Source organism: Nylanderia fulva, unplaced genomic scaffold (genome assembly GCF_048542155.1).
Source record: "Nylanderia fulva isolate GAGA-0341 unplaced genomic scaffold, ASM4854215v1 Scaffold19, whole genome shotgun sequence".
Taxonomy (NCBI): Eukaryota; Metazoa; Arthropoda; class Insecta; order Hymenoptera; family Formicidae; genus Nylanderia; species Nylanderia fulva.
In genome coordinates this window covers 2,729,162-2,743,450 of record NW_028190161.1, presented here as the reverse complement: position 1 = coordinate 2,743,450, position 14,289 = coordinate 2,729,162, and the positions used below count along the sequence as shown (strand labels likewise).

Here is a 14,289-nt window from a genome sequence, read left to right as displayed (position 1 = left end):
ATCTTTTTGTAGAATTTTGATGAAAAATGGCGGATTATGTTTGTTGTGATGCGATTAAAGGGTCTATAGATGCCGATATAACTTGAACGAAAAGTGTAGGGTAGAATTCGTAAAATTAGTACTTCGTAAAACGAATTGAATATACGTGAAAACTTTCTGAGAGAGCAAGTGGCTGAAACTGACCTCGAAGATGGAATTTGTGCCCTCCGATGAAGAGGAACTTCGCAAGAAGGATATCAAAGAGAGAGATAGCTTTGCTAATCGTCTGAGAGCCAAAGATGAAAGCAAAACACGCAAAATTGCCATGCCTAGTGGTTCTGGAGCCGGTAAGTTGTATGGAGAATATTTCGTCCCTTTGCCTTCAAATCTGAACTAAAATAGCTGTTAGAGACAATAAAATTAATATTATAGATATTTACAACATTCTATGTAAGTTGTTCATTTTAAAATTTATATCTTCTGTCCTTGCAGCTGAAGCAGCTAAGAGACTCAAAATTATGGAGATTGATGCGAAAGAGAAGCTGGTACCAAAATTGAGAGTTGAGTCTCGTAGAAAATATTTGGAGAAACGTAAAGAGGACAAAGTTGCAGAATTAGAAGCTGACATTCTTGACGATGAATATTTATTTGATGAAGAAGTGTAATTTTATATGGAAATATATCTAACTTTTTCATATAATTAACTTTAACAACATAATTGTTTGATATATGTTTTTAACAGTTTAACAGAAAGGGAGAAGCATGAAAGAACTCGTAAGAAACAATTATTATATTTGGCAAAAGAGCATGAGAAGGCGAGAGAACTTGAGCGTATCCAACGTTATCACATGCCTCTTGAGAAGGGTAAGATGGAACCAGAACCTGATATTGACAAAGAACCACCGCAGTCGGAACAGAGCAAATGGGAATCGGATCAGATATCATCAGCTGTTTTCCGTTTTGGTGCTAAAGATAGGAAAGGTTTGTTGACCATTAAAAGCAAGTAATTATTTTTGTAAATTTTCTCTTGGCTTAAATACTATTATATTTCTTTTTTATAGCTCAACAAGAATATAGTCTTCTCATGGAAGATGAGATGATAGAATTTGTTCAAGTGTTACATATGCCGGGGCATGATAGGGAAAAAAAACGTGAGGAAAGTCCGCCTGCGCACGTTAAAAGTTTGCAAACGATACAGGAAACCAAAAAGAGTCTCCCCATTTATCCTTTTAGAAAGGATTTGATACAAGCTATCAAGGATCATCAGGTAAATAAATAAATATTGAAACATCACAGATGATGAATAATATTATAAAGTATAAGAGGCATTACATTTTTGAATATTAGGTTTTGATAATAGAAGGTGAAACGGGATCGGGAAAGACTACACAAATTCCACAGTATCTGTACGAATCTGGATTTGCAGAGGACGGTAAGATTATCGGATGCACACAGCCGCGACGTGTAGCAGCGATGTCGGTGGCTGCAAGAGTAGCCCACGAAATGGCTGTTAAACTGGGCAATGAAGTTGGGTATGCCATTCGTTTCGAAGATTGTACGTCGCATCGCACCCGTATTAAGTATATGACTGACGGTACATTGCACCGCGAGTTCCTCAGTGAACCCGATTTGGCGTCGTATAGGTATATATTTATGAGCATTGCTAATAGAATCGTAAATAAAAATTATTAAGATAAAAACAAAGTTGAATGGAAAAATAAAAACGAAATAAGAAAATAAGGGATTAAGAAAAATGAAAAATAATGAAACGTTGAATCTCTTAATACATATTGATAAATAATTATGATGGGTTTTTCTATTTTTAGTGTAATGATAATTGATGAAGCACATGAACGGACTTTGCATACCGATATATTATTTGGATTAGTGAAAGATATTGCGAGGTTTCGTCCCGATTTAAAGCTGTTAATATCATCGGCTACGTTGGATGTTACAAAATTTAGTGAATTTTTCGACGATGCACCTATATTTAGAATACCAGGACGCCGTTTTCCCGTCGATATTTACTATACAAAAGCACCGGAATCAGATTATATTGAAGCATGTGTAGTTTCTATTCTTCAAATTCACACAACACAATCATCGGGTGATATATTGGTGTTTTTAACTGGTAAGCATCACAGCATGTGTAAAATATTGTTGTAAGCAATAAAAGTTAAAAAGTTAATAACTTTTAACTTAGCTTACAATTAGTTTCTTTAAAATAAATTAATTTTTATTTATATATATATAAACTAAACTTTTTCCTCTATTAAAAATTTTTTTCATCTCTGAATATCATTATTTTTTTCTGTAAAATCTAAAACATTAAAAAATAATTAAATTTTTAATACCAATTAAATTTTAATTGATGTATGTCATTCTTTACATTCTTACATATACTCTTCTATTATGAAATACGTAAAGCTACTATTACATTTTATTTATTTTTTTTATAATTATAATTACAAAGAGAAAAAAATACATTCTTATATAAAAAACAAATTTTTTTTTGTTATTTTATATAAATTTTTAAAAAATTAACAAATAAAATATTAAATTTTAAATATTAATATTAAAATTATAACATTTTAATTTGATATAATATTAAATATAAATATTAATTAATAAAAATATTAGTCGGCTCTCGAAATAAACATATAACATATATATATATATATATATATATATATATATGTGTGTGTGTGTGTGTGTGTGTCTTATATAAATATTAATGTTTTTAAAAATTATCTTTTGATTTAATTTAATCTTAACTCATTTTTTAACTGTGTTAGTTTTTTATTTATTCATTTTAATGTAACTAAATTAATTTTATAAGCCATTAACTTTAACTTAGTTTTCAAAAATAATTAACTTATCCAATCCTGGTTGTAAAATATAATGAAAAATATATTTTTGTACATAGGACAAGAGGAGATCGAAACATGCCAGGAAATATTACAAGAGAGAGTGAGAAGATTGGGTAGCAAATTAGCAGAACTCTTAATTTTACCCGTCTATGCGAATTTACCAAGCGATATGCAAACCAAGATATTTCAACCAACTCCACCTGGTGCGAGAAAGGTAATATTTCTCTTGAAAAATATTTATTAAATTATTTTTTAAATATTTTTTAAATTATTTACATATAAAATTTTGACTTTTATTTTTAAGGTTGTATTAGCGACTAATATAGCAGAGACTTCGTTGACTATAGACAACATAGTGTATGTGATAGATCCTGGATATGCAAAGCAAAACAATTTCAATCCACGTACTGGTATGGAAAGTTTAATAGTTGTACCAATCAGTAAAGCATCTGCGAGTCAGGTAATATTTCTCTTAAAAATCTTTACAATTTCTTCTTTAATTATCCAATTTAAATAAGAGTAAAAAATGAAATTTTAGAGAGCGGGACGTGCTGGTAGAGTAGCACCCGGCAAATGCTTCCGCCTCTATACAGCTTGGGCCTATCAGCACGAACTTGAAGACAGCACTGTGCCTGAAATTCAAAGAATTAATCTCGGTAAGAATTAACAAAAATAGACAATATTGATTACATTGATCAGATTGTAAAAATATATTTTAATATTCTTTAATTGATTAAAATATTTTATTTATATAGGCAATGCAGTACTTACTCTGAAAGCTCTCGGGATCGATGATCTAATGCATTTTGATTTTTTGGATCCTCCGCCACCTGAAACATTGATCTTAGCACTGGAGCAGCTCTATGCATTGGGCGCGCTGAATCATCGCGGAGAACTAACAAAACTCGGACGTAGAATGGCTGAATTTCCGCTGGATCCAATGATGGCAAAGATGCTACTAGCTGGTGAAAAATACCGCTGCTCTGAAGAGATAGCGACTATCGCAGCCATGCTCTCGGTAAATGGCGCTATTTTTTATAGGCCAAAGGACAAAATTATACACGCAGATGCTGCGCGCAAAAATTTTTACGTGCTCGGCGGAGATCATCTGACACTACTCAATGTATATAATCAATGGGCACAGAGTGATTTCAGTACACATTGGTGTTACGAAAATTTTATACAACACAGGTATGTTAATCAGTGATTAGTAGTAGTAATATTAACAAAGTTTTATAAAATAAGTTTGTTACGATTTGTTTTTCAGATCTATGAAACGAGCAAGAGATGTTAGAGAACAGTTAGTAGGTTTAATGCAGCGTGTAGAAATGGAATTAGTCTCAGGAATCACAGAAACAATTAATATTAGAAAGGTATGTGTGTTTGTGTGTGTGTATGCACACACACACACACACACAAGTTAATATTATTTTATTTTACTTTAAATAATGATAAAATATTTTGTTTAGGCTATTACAGCTGGTTATTTTTATCACGTGGCCCGGTTATCAAAGGGTGGTCATTATAAAACTGCAAAACATAATCAAACAGTTGCGATACATCCAAACAGCTCTTTATTCCAAGAGCTTCCACGTTGGCTTCTTTATCATGAACTTGTGTTTACTACCAAGGAATTTATGCGTCAGGTATGTATAAAATTATAACTGTCTTGTCTAAATTCAAATCTGTTTGTAAGTTTAAAAAAAAGTTATGTTGATATTCGAAAAAAATTTTGAATAGGTGACAGAAATTGAAAGTAAATGGCTATTGGAAGTGGCGCCTCATTATTATAAGCCTAAAGAGATAGAAGACTCAACAAACAAGAAAATGCCTAAAGTTACGGGCAGAGCACGGCCAGATGGTACAAATTAAGCATAATTCCGTACTATTATTGAACTGTGATATTAAATTACATTTTATACAGTGTACACAAAAAAGAAATATTATCCTGTATTCAATTAATAATTTTTTAGATTCATTTGTTATTCGAAATGTTATTCTGCAACAAATTATTTTGTTGATTTTAATTCAAGTATTATTCTGCAATAAATTATTCTATTGGTTTTTCACATACACATACTTTGTAAAATTTTTTATCTGAAAATTAAAATATATGTAGAAAATTCTAATAGAAATAGATATCTTTAGAAAACTTAATATTAAGTGGGGTCTACAATGGCAGCAAGAGTACAGAGTAGAAGAGTAAGCAGTAAGCAGTACGAAATAGGATTCGCTCATTTCGGGAGTAACAAAATGAACAAATCCCATTTCATACTGCTTACTGTTTACTCTTGTACTCTGTACTCCTGCTGCCATTGTAGACCCCGCACATTAATGTTCTTACAAAAATCAAATACAATTAATTTTATTGCAATCTAAATAGATTTGATGAAATCATCAAAGGTAGCAAAAATGCAAATGTTTTTGACCAACAAACCGATTAAAAATATTCAAAAAAGTTTCAATAAACGCAAAATTTAATGCCGATGGTTTTATAATATATACAGGCGGCAGTTGGATCATATACAAATTTATACTATATAATAGTAAATCAAATTATATGTGCAGTTTTCATTCAAAATTTATGAAACAATTGTGTTCATTGAAAATTGAATTAATAAAATCATGCATAGTAGAATAGAACAGTAAAATAGTACTCTTTTTTTTATAAAAACAAATCGAAATATTAATAAATTAAAATATTGCTGAATCTTACTCCATTTTGGAGTCATCTTTTTTTCTTATATTGTTAGATTTTTGTCTTATTGGGGACACAATACTACAATTTTATTTTATTTATTTTTTTTTAATATTTTGTAAAGAGATAAATTATATTTTTAATACGCTCGAAAAATCATCTAGAATATATATTTTACGAAGAGATTAGTTGGTAATATTCTTCTTTTCATGTGCCTTCTAATATGCTCGAAAAATCGTCTGATAATTAATAGAAGAATATATTTGTGAAGAGGTAAGGTCAAAAATGTTGTCGGTAATTACGATGGTAACTTACCGACGATGATAATTTACCGACTGTCATATTGACATATCTCTTCGCAAATATATTCTCCTAATAGCGATCTCTTCGCAAATATATTCTCCTAATAACGACCTCTTCGCAAAATATATTCTCCTATTAACTCAGATGATTTTTAGGACTATTAAATTAAGACTTGCTGCACTACCGCTACTACCTCTTTGCAAAATATATTCTCCTATTAAACTCAGATGATTTTTGAGCATATTAAAAAACATTATTACTCGTTAATTGCTTATCTAAAAAATAAAAATAATTTACAAAAAATAATTAATTTACTAAATAAAACAAGTACGCGTTGCGTGTAAATCTGATTGGTTACGCCATGATGTTTCCCTTATTTTGACATTTGACATATATACATATAGCTTTCTTTATTTAAATATTTCCTAATTCTGTTAGCTGGTTTTTTTTAGACACGCTAAGATCCTTCTTTTTGCACCGTTGTTGCTAGCTACGAGAGAATCGTGCAGTATATTTAATAAAAAAAACATCTGTGTGCATGTGTGCGCCATTTGCGGTTCACCTTGCCCGGCCTTGCCGATGTGTGATAGTGTTGGACGTGCACGAGTCTCGCATTCTTGACAATTCTTTTCGCCGGTAGTGTTTGTTAATGTCATATATATTTCCCGAGCTTTTCTCAGTCGCTAACTCGGTACTCATAATTGCATCTTCTGGAGTATTTTTTCTTGCGTATATGTAGCTACAAGCAAGTAAATCATAAGCAACATTTCCGATACGGTGCCAGTGACGTAAACGCTACATCAACATGTCGGCTCTTCAAAAATCAATTTTGAAATCCAAGTTACCACCGTCAGCTGTCAAATTTTCAGGATTAAATTCCAGGTAGGTTTGTGTGGCTTTTGGTAAAATTGTGTACCAGCAAGATTGATTTGTTGAAAGAGTGAAATATATGTGTTTCTTGGATTGCTACAAAATCGTATACAAGAGTATTTCTTTTTTAGAATCAATAAGAGATCCCAACGAAAGAGAGACTACGAGCCCGTGCAATGGAATCCGTATTTTGATCATTCTAAGGATGTGCCAATAGGACAGAATACATTTCATGTTTATATCAAAGGCGTTGAAGGACCATTATTAGTTTTATTACACGGTGGTGGTTACAGTGGCTTAACATGGGCAGAACTTACAGTAGGTATTATTTTGCAAAAAATTCAGTTATACGCATAAGAAGAAAACATTAATACATAATATGAATTTTAGAAATCTATTATGACAATGGTATTGTGTAGAGTCATGGCCATTGATCTTAGAGGTCATGGAGATACTTACACTACAGATGATGAGGATTTGTCTGCAGAAACTTTAGCATCGTGAGTGTGAAATGTATTATGTTTGACGTTTTATTTTGATTGTATGGACTTTTTAAACATCTATATTTTTAAAGTAAAAAAGAAGAATGTTATGTGTGATTGAAGTTTGTTAAAAATGTGAAGAGAACCATGAGATTGTATATATATCTACGATCTGAAATTACATAGAGCACAGTATAAAAAAATTTTATTTATTTTATAAATGTCTTACTAGTGCATTTTAATAGTGTCTTATAGTAAGTCATTCTATATACTATTTTAAGAAATCTTTTGAATTTTTAATAAATTATTTATCTTTTTATTTAGGGATGTTGCAGCTATTATAGACACAGTTGCATGTGATACTCCAATTGTTCTTGTTGGTCATAGCATGGGTGGAGCAGTAGCTGTGAAAGCAGCTCCGTTAATTCCAAATTTATATGGATTAGGAGTTATAGATGTTGTGGAGGGTACAGCAATGGATGCATTAGCTTCTATGCAGAGTTTTTTAAGATCTCGACCATCTAGTTTTAGCACTATATCTCAAGCTATAGAATGGTGGTTAGTATACAATATACAACATACTCTTAATAAGTTAATAATTGTATTATGATAATTGTGTTTTGTTATAAATAATTAAATTTGTTCTTTGAAAATAATTGGCAATTAATTTTCTCTATTTATTTTCTTATAAAATAAAATATAGTTGTAAAATAAAGTGAAATAAAGTTCTAAAATGAAATAAAATTATTTTTGATCATTTTTCAGTGTTCGTAGTGGACAAATTCGTAATATACAATCTGCAAAGGTCTCAGTTCCTGGACAAATAAAGAAGTTAGTGAGTTCTTAAAAATATTTAAGCTTTTTTAATTTATTCATATTAAAATAAATCGAGTTATGTGCAACACACGTGCCATTTCAGCATTGAAACTAGCAAATTAGCAACTCATGATATTGACTCATTGTCAACCCAATACAACACATGTGAATCCAATCCAGAACCAGTTGTACCACGAGATGATATTATTCAAGAGGAAGAATCATTCAGCATGCCACCACCACCTGCATCTTCTGCTACCTCTGCAGCTAACAGGAAATATGTATGGAGAATAGATTTAGCAAAGACAGAGCAACACTGGTTTGGCTGGTTTAAAGGATTATCAACAGCATTTTTGAATGTCCCAGTTCCAAAAATGTTGTTGTTAGCAGGAGTTGATAGATTAGATCGTGAACTTACTGTAGGACAAATGCAAGGTATATTTTCAAATTATTAATAATACAATTATTCAGAATTATGATATAGCTTTTAATATTTTTTAATAAAATTGTTATGCATTTATGAAAAAAACAGGCAAATTCCAAATGCAAGTATTACCCGCGTGTGGACATGCTGTTCACGAAGATGTACCAGATAAGGTAGCGGAAGCCATTGCTACGTTTATGGTTAGACATAAGTTTGCAGAGCCAGCCTCCGATTTTCCACGGTAAGCCAAAATATATCGTCTACTCATCATATTTAAAATTTAATCATATATTTTTGTAAGATTGTTTTTGAAGAGATAAAACAAGTATTTTCTAGTTTTCTAATAATTTTTACAAATTTTTACAATTTTTATATACATTTTTATGACATATGTAATTTGTTATTGTGATTGTTTTAGGACTTTTCCAGCTTGTTAAGAAAATAATTAAATAATTAAGATTATATATATTGTAATGTAAACTTAAACAATGTGAAGGGTTTTTTTTTTAAATTAGTAGATATGAATCAATCTTATTTATTTCAAGAGAGAAATTATAACCACCAAATATATAGAAACGTACATCATACATGTGTAAATAAAACATTTAGTTAAATGAGAAAAATAAAATTGTTCTTATATATGTAAATTTTCTTTTGTCGAAATGTATGCTTATCAAACTTTAATTTTTGTGGAGTTATTAATATAATTTTATACAGATATTTAAAGTACTTACATCTATAATATTTTTCAATTTCTCTCTCAACATTTATTTTAAATATATCATTTATAGCAAAAATTAATCAATTCATCATACATTGTGTAGAACAATTTAAAGATATTATAAGAAGCAGTATTATACATATATTTAAAGATATTATAAGAAACAGTATTATACTTGTGTTATATTTTTTGAGAGAGAATAGTTTATATATATATATTCTATTAAAAAATTTTTGGCTTTTGTTTTTAGATTATAACAAACACACATGCATTATAAACATTGTCATTAGTAAAATCATTACATTGAAAATTTATATAAAATCGCAGTAATATGTACAAATTCGTAAATAAGCGTCGAAATAAACGTATGGCAGTTACAATGATTGGAATTTTCTTAATATAGTATAACAATACAAAAGTGTGTAAAAATCCTATAAAAGTACATACTAAAAAAAATTTAATATTTATTCATAAATGAAGTTATCTCTATAAAATTGTGTTTCAAAAAAATAACACTGCAATAATTTAACATATACAATATCACAAGAGAGCAGATTGTGTTATTATTTCTGAAACAAATCTTATAGATTGTTGATTGATACTAAGAATTAATTTTATGAAATTAATATAATTTAATATACAGGCGTTACTTGAAATATCTATATCTATAATACTTATTTTTCAGTTTTTCTCCCAGCACATATTTTATATCACTCATTTCTATTATTCATAGCAAAACTTATTCAATAATTTATCTATTATTAATAATATTTATCATATATCTTAAAATTTCAAAATATTTATAATAAGCAGTATTACACATTGTTATACTCTAAGAAAAAAATAGAGTTCATATATATGTATTTTCTATTAAAAAACTTTAGATGCCAGCTAAATTTTTAACTACACAAGGTCCTGCGCGGCCAGTTTTAAGAGGAGCAACCTTTAAATATAAACATATTTAAATTTCATGTGTTTTTATATATATATATATATATATATATATATAATTATATACAATATATATAAAGTATACATTTAACATTTTTTATTTAATTATAAGAATTATTTATACACTTACGGGTTCCCATTCATTAGAATGTGGATCGTAGGCTTCTACCAGTGTGAGATATTGCTGACCATCATATCCTCCCACAGCTATAAGTCGATCACCTAGCACACACACACCTACTGCATCTCGGGGTACACTCATTGGTGCAACCATTGTCCATGTATCGGTTTTAGGATCATATCTATTGTCATAGTTCATTATGTACAACTTAAGAAACTTTAAATATACTTAATATATAATAGTACAGTTTTACCTCTCTACACAGTCAAATCTGCTTGCATTTGGGTTAGTAGCTGGAGCATCATGACCACCAAGTGCATAAAGGCAACCATTTACTACTCCTACGCCTACACCACCTCGTCTCTTTGACATAGGCGCACATGGTGTCCACTTATTAGTATGTGGATCATAGCATTCTACAGTATTTAAACAGGAACTGATATCTCTTCCTCCTACAGCATATAATCTGTCAAAATATAAAAAATTGTATTAAGAATTTATCTTAAAAATAATATTTTTAAACAAGATATTTTAAGATTGAGATTTTTTAATGCTTAAATAATTATGAAAATTTGCATTAAATGAAAAAATGTAATAATTAATTTTTAAAAACTAGGCTATCAATTTTTTGGTTTTAAACTGGTTTTCTTTCTATAATAGAATATCATTCTGGCGTATATTTGAAAATTTTAAATTAAACATTGAAAAAATCTAAAAAAAAAACTCATTCGATTTTTTAAAGGTCATTAATTTATTAATACATCAAAACTTACTTATCATTTAATACAGCTACACCAACTGTAGACCTTTGTATGGACATAGGGCATATCGAACTCCATTGACGTGTTGCTGGATCCCATCTCTCTACTGTATCAAGAAAACTCCAACCATCATGACCACCAACAGCATACAAGGGTCCACCTAAGACTGCTACTCCTATATAAGAAATATTATCAAGTTATTTGAATAAATCATGCTATCAGTTTTTATGTATATATACCTAAGCCATGACGATGTACATTCATGGGTGGTAATGTACTCCAGGTAAGAGTAGAAAAATCGAAGCATTCTACCGTGTTTAGCGTTTTTAAACCATCTCTACCGCCCGCAACAATTAATTTTTTATCTACTATTACAGCACCAAATTGCAATCTTCTACCACTCATGGCAGCTAGAGATTTCCAAGCGTTGTCGCGCAATGAAAATGCATCTATGGATGTCGCACCTGAAAGTTATCGTTTGTTAATTTATAAATTAAACTAGCATGATTAAAATATATAATATTGATATTGCATTGAAAAATCTTAATATTACATATAATTAATATAAATTACCTTTATTAGCATCCATTCCTCCGACAGCTAACAATGTACCCACAGTAGCTTTTCTTGGTTTCGTTCTTCCTGATTGAAGCAGAGGTCTTCGTTCAGGCAGCAGATGATACTTCAATGCTTCCATTACTAATTCCTGTGCCACTCTTTGGTCTTTAAACATTTCATTGCTCTCAATATTGTCAGCTATAAACTGTTTTAATTTATTAGTTGGTCTATACAATACAGTTTTACTGAACAAAAGAGTTAAACTGTTGATGAACTTACTGCGGGTGATAACAATGGTAATTTGACTAGACCTAATAAATCACTGGCATCTTTGCTCCTGTTTTCTGGATCATGCTCCAACCAAATCATAAGGGCCTACAGTAACATTTTAATAATAAAATACCAGTTGTACATTAAACTTATATATTTTAATTGCATATGTGAAATATTTACTTATAAGTAATTTAAAAAAAATATCTATAATTAAAAGTATACGTTATACAATCATGTATTTTTTAAATATTTTACAATTAGACAAAAGTTTATTCATTTTTTAAATAGGCTAGATTATTTGTGTTTGTATTTATAATATTATTTATAAGTAATTTATATAATGCATATAGTCAATCTTACATGGAAAATAGTTTCTTCTGAAGGAACATTAAGATCCTCGGATTCGAGTAATTTTGCGACTTCGTTAGCAGACAGAAGTAAAAATTCTTGATTTCTTGTAACTTCCATGAAATGTTTGGTAGTATATGCATGTGCATGCTCAAATAATTCTGTACAACCCTGTGTATCGGCAAACATTCGTATGCCGAGGCAATTACTTGGATGAAGTTGTTTAATGAGAAATTGACAGCATGCTTTAATAACTGGATTTAATTGTAATAGGCATGCAGTTGCAAGAAGGGTCTCTACACTATCTTCCTGTAACTCTATGCAACCTGCATATAGACATAAAAAAGATATGATTAGGAATTATTAACATTAATAGAAATTACTTAAAAAGTTAGACCTCTTAAATATATTATATTATTAAATTATTTTTTTCAATACAATATTATTAATATTTAAAAAAAATGTTCTTTTAGATTAAATATATCTCAAACTGAATTACCTGTATAACAGTAAAGAACCAGAGCCCATAATGCATCTCCATCTACATCCATTAATTCTATTTCATTTTGTGCTGACTCTCGTAGAGAGCTTGTAAACATAGCAGCAAAATATTCTGAACCAGCACTTAGTACTAATCGATGAGCCGGGACACGTTTATTTCCTAAAGAAAATGTACAAATTAGAAAATATAATTTAAGATTTATTTAAAATTAATTTATTATTTTAAATAAATATTTCAGATTACATATTAAATATACTTTCAAATATAATATATGCAAAGATATTTTCACATTGAATATGCTTTATTCCTAACTTTTGTAGTTAAAAACTTTAATAGTTGGAAATTTGGAACAATATCCACAAGTTTAGACAATACTTTTAATAATTTTATATATACATATATATATATATATATATATATATTAATATTAAAATAATATAATTTTAAAAAATTTTTTAATTTTTGAGAGATAAATCTTTGATTATTTATTAAAAAGTAAAAAAAAATAATTTATATAATAATATTTCTTATCTTACAATTGAAGCACACACTGATTAAATTATTATCATATGAATCATTTTGACAGTTAACAAGTTGAGCCAGGTACGCGATATCTTCGCGCTGTCACGAAGGAAACAAAGCATCTGCTCACCCGCGATTAGCGTGACGTCTGTCAGCTGTTGCTTGTGCAAATAACTTTCCATCATCCGGAGACTGCTCTCCGAATGCTTCGGCGAAATGGATACGCACGACATCATGCTGGAGATGCTATGCTCGCTGGCGTCCTTATCGAGGCCGAGCGGAAATTCCTGTTGCTCGCCTTTGTTGCTCGTGGTTCTCGCGGGAGAGCTTTCCGCTGTCTTCGACGATGACATGCTCGTTCACGTATCGTCGCGAGAAATCGTCGATCAGGAGTCAGGAGGAACGAGATCCGGGACGTCGCTCTTCTCAGGATATGTCGAGATGTAAACAATAGATCGTGCCTGTCAGTCGCGGTCAATGACCATCCACGATCATTCTACGGGTCAGCGCACTCGGCACTGACTGTCTGCCACTAGCACTAATCAGTTGAGATCGTTTGCCACGCGATGTCCGTACATCGCACGAAAATAAACAAAGAGCTGAGTGTATACAGCCGCCAGCTGTCATGATCGCGAGGATGCACGAAGCTACACGATCCTGCATTCGCATTCACCGCCTCTCACCTCGCTCCCTTCTCCACTCATGCATGTGCATGTGCTATTGATATCTTTTGTACTAAAATAAAGCACCCGAGTTATGCTTTGGAAAATAAATTGGTTTAAAAAAAATATATGAAAAGAAAATATTGCAAAATTAATGAGAACATATGTATAATTATTACTAAAAAAGGTTCCCTCTTTAAAAGGCTACAGCTATTATCGAAAAGAATCTTTCATTCCTTCTTTTTCCTTCCTTTCCTTCAAGGTTCTTATCTAAAAAAAATCCTTAAATTAGAAAATAATTGTTATATATTTATTAATACTATATTCAATGGCACAATAGTTCTCATTTGACATTCAAAATAAAATGGTTCTTTTTAATTATATGTAAAGACATATATATATTTAAATACAGAGATAGAGTTAGAAGA

General features: G+C 30.2%; 3 protein-coding genes across 3 annotated transcripts; 2 read left to right on the top strand and 1 right to left on the bottom strand.

Moving 5' to 3' along the window:
- The first annotated feature begins 27 nt into the window (after positions 1-27).
- l(2)37Cb (DEAH-box helicase 16 lethal (2) 37Cb) lies at positions 28-4,924 on the top strand. Its single transcript, XM_029309065.2, has 13 exons — positions 28-326; positions 472-640; positions 722-960; positions 1,041-1,246; positions 1,327-1,622; positions 1,806-2,110; positions 2,906-3,063; positions 3,154-3,309; positions 3,388-3,505; positions 3,605-4,040; positions 4,117-4,222; positions 4,319-4,495; positions 4,590-4,924. The coding sequence occupies exons 1-13, from the start codon at positions 191-193 to the stop codon at positions 4,719-4,721; spliced, it is 2,634 nt and encodes an 877-aa protein (XP_029164898.1). The 5' UTR covers positions 28-190; the 3' UTR covers positions 4,722-4,924.
- Positions 4,925-6,247: 1,323 nt separating this feature from the next.
- On the top strand, positions 6,248-9,089 carry LOC114936058 (protein phosphatase methylesterase 1). Its single transcript, XM_029309054.2, has 8 exons — positions 6,248-6,732; positions 6,852-7,038; positions 7,111-7,220; positions 7,527-7,760; positions 7,968-8,033; positions 8,122-8,453; positions 8,551-8,683; positions 8,861-9,089. The coding sequence occupies exons 1-8, from the start codon at positions 6,656-6,658 to the stop codon at positions 8,877-8,879; spliced, it is 1,158 nt and encodes a 385-aa protein (XP_029164887.1). The 5' UTR covers positions 6,248-6,655; the 3' UTR covers positions 8,880-9,089.
- A 777-nt stretch (positions 9,090-9,866) lies between these two features.
- On the bottom strand, positions 9,867-14,222 carry LOC114936057 (kelch-like protein 5). The gene is made up of 10 exons (XM_029309050.2): positions 13,330-14,222; positions 12,675-12,836; positions 12,188-12,501; positions 11,834-11,929; positions 11,570-11,759; positions 11,236-11,460; positions 11,009-11,171; positions 10,489-10,701; positions 10,245-10,416; positions 9,867-10,106 (listed from the first exon to the last, which is right to left on the bottom strand). The coding sequence occupies exons 1-10, from the start codon at positions 13,550-13,552 to the stop codon at positions 10,044-10,046; spliced, it is 1,821 nt and encodes a 606-aa protein (XP_029164883.2). The 5' UTR covers positions 13,553-14,222; the 3' UTR covers positions 9,867-10,043.
- Between the last annotated feature and the right edge of the window lie 67 nt (positions 14,223-14,289).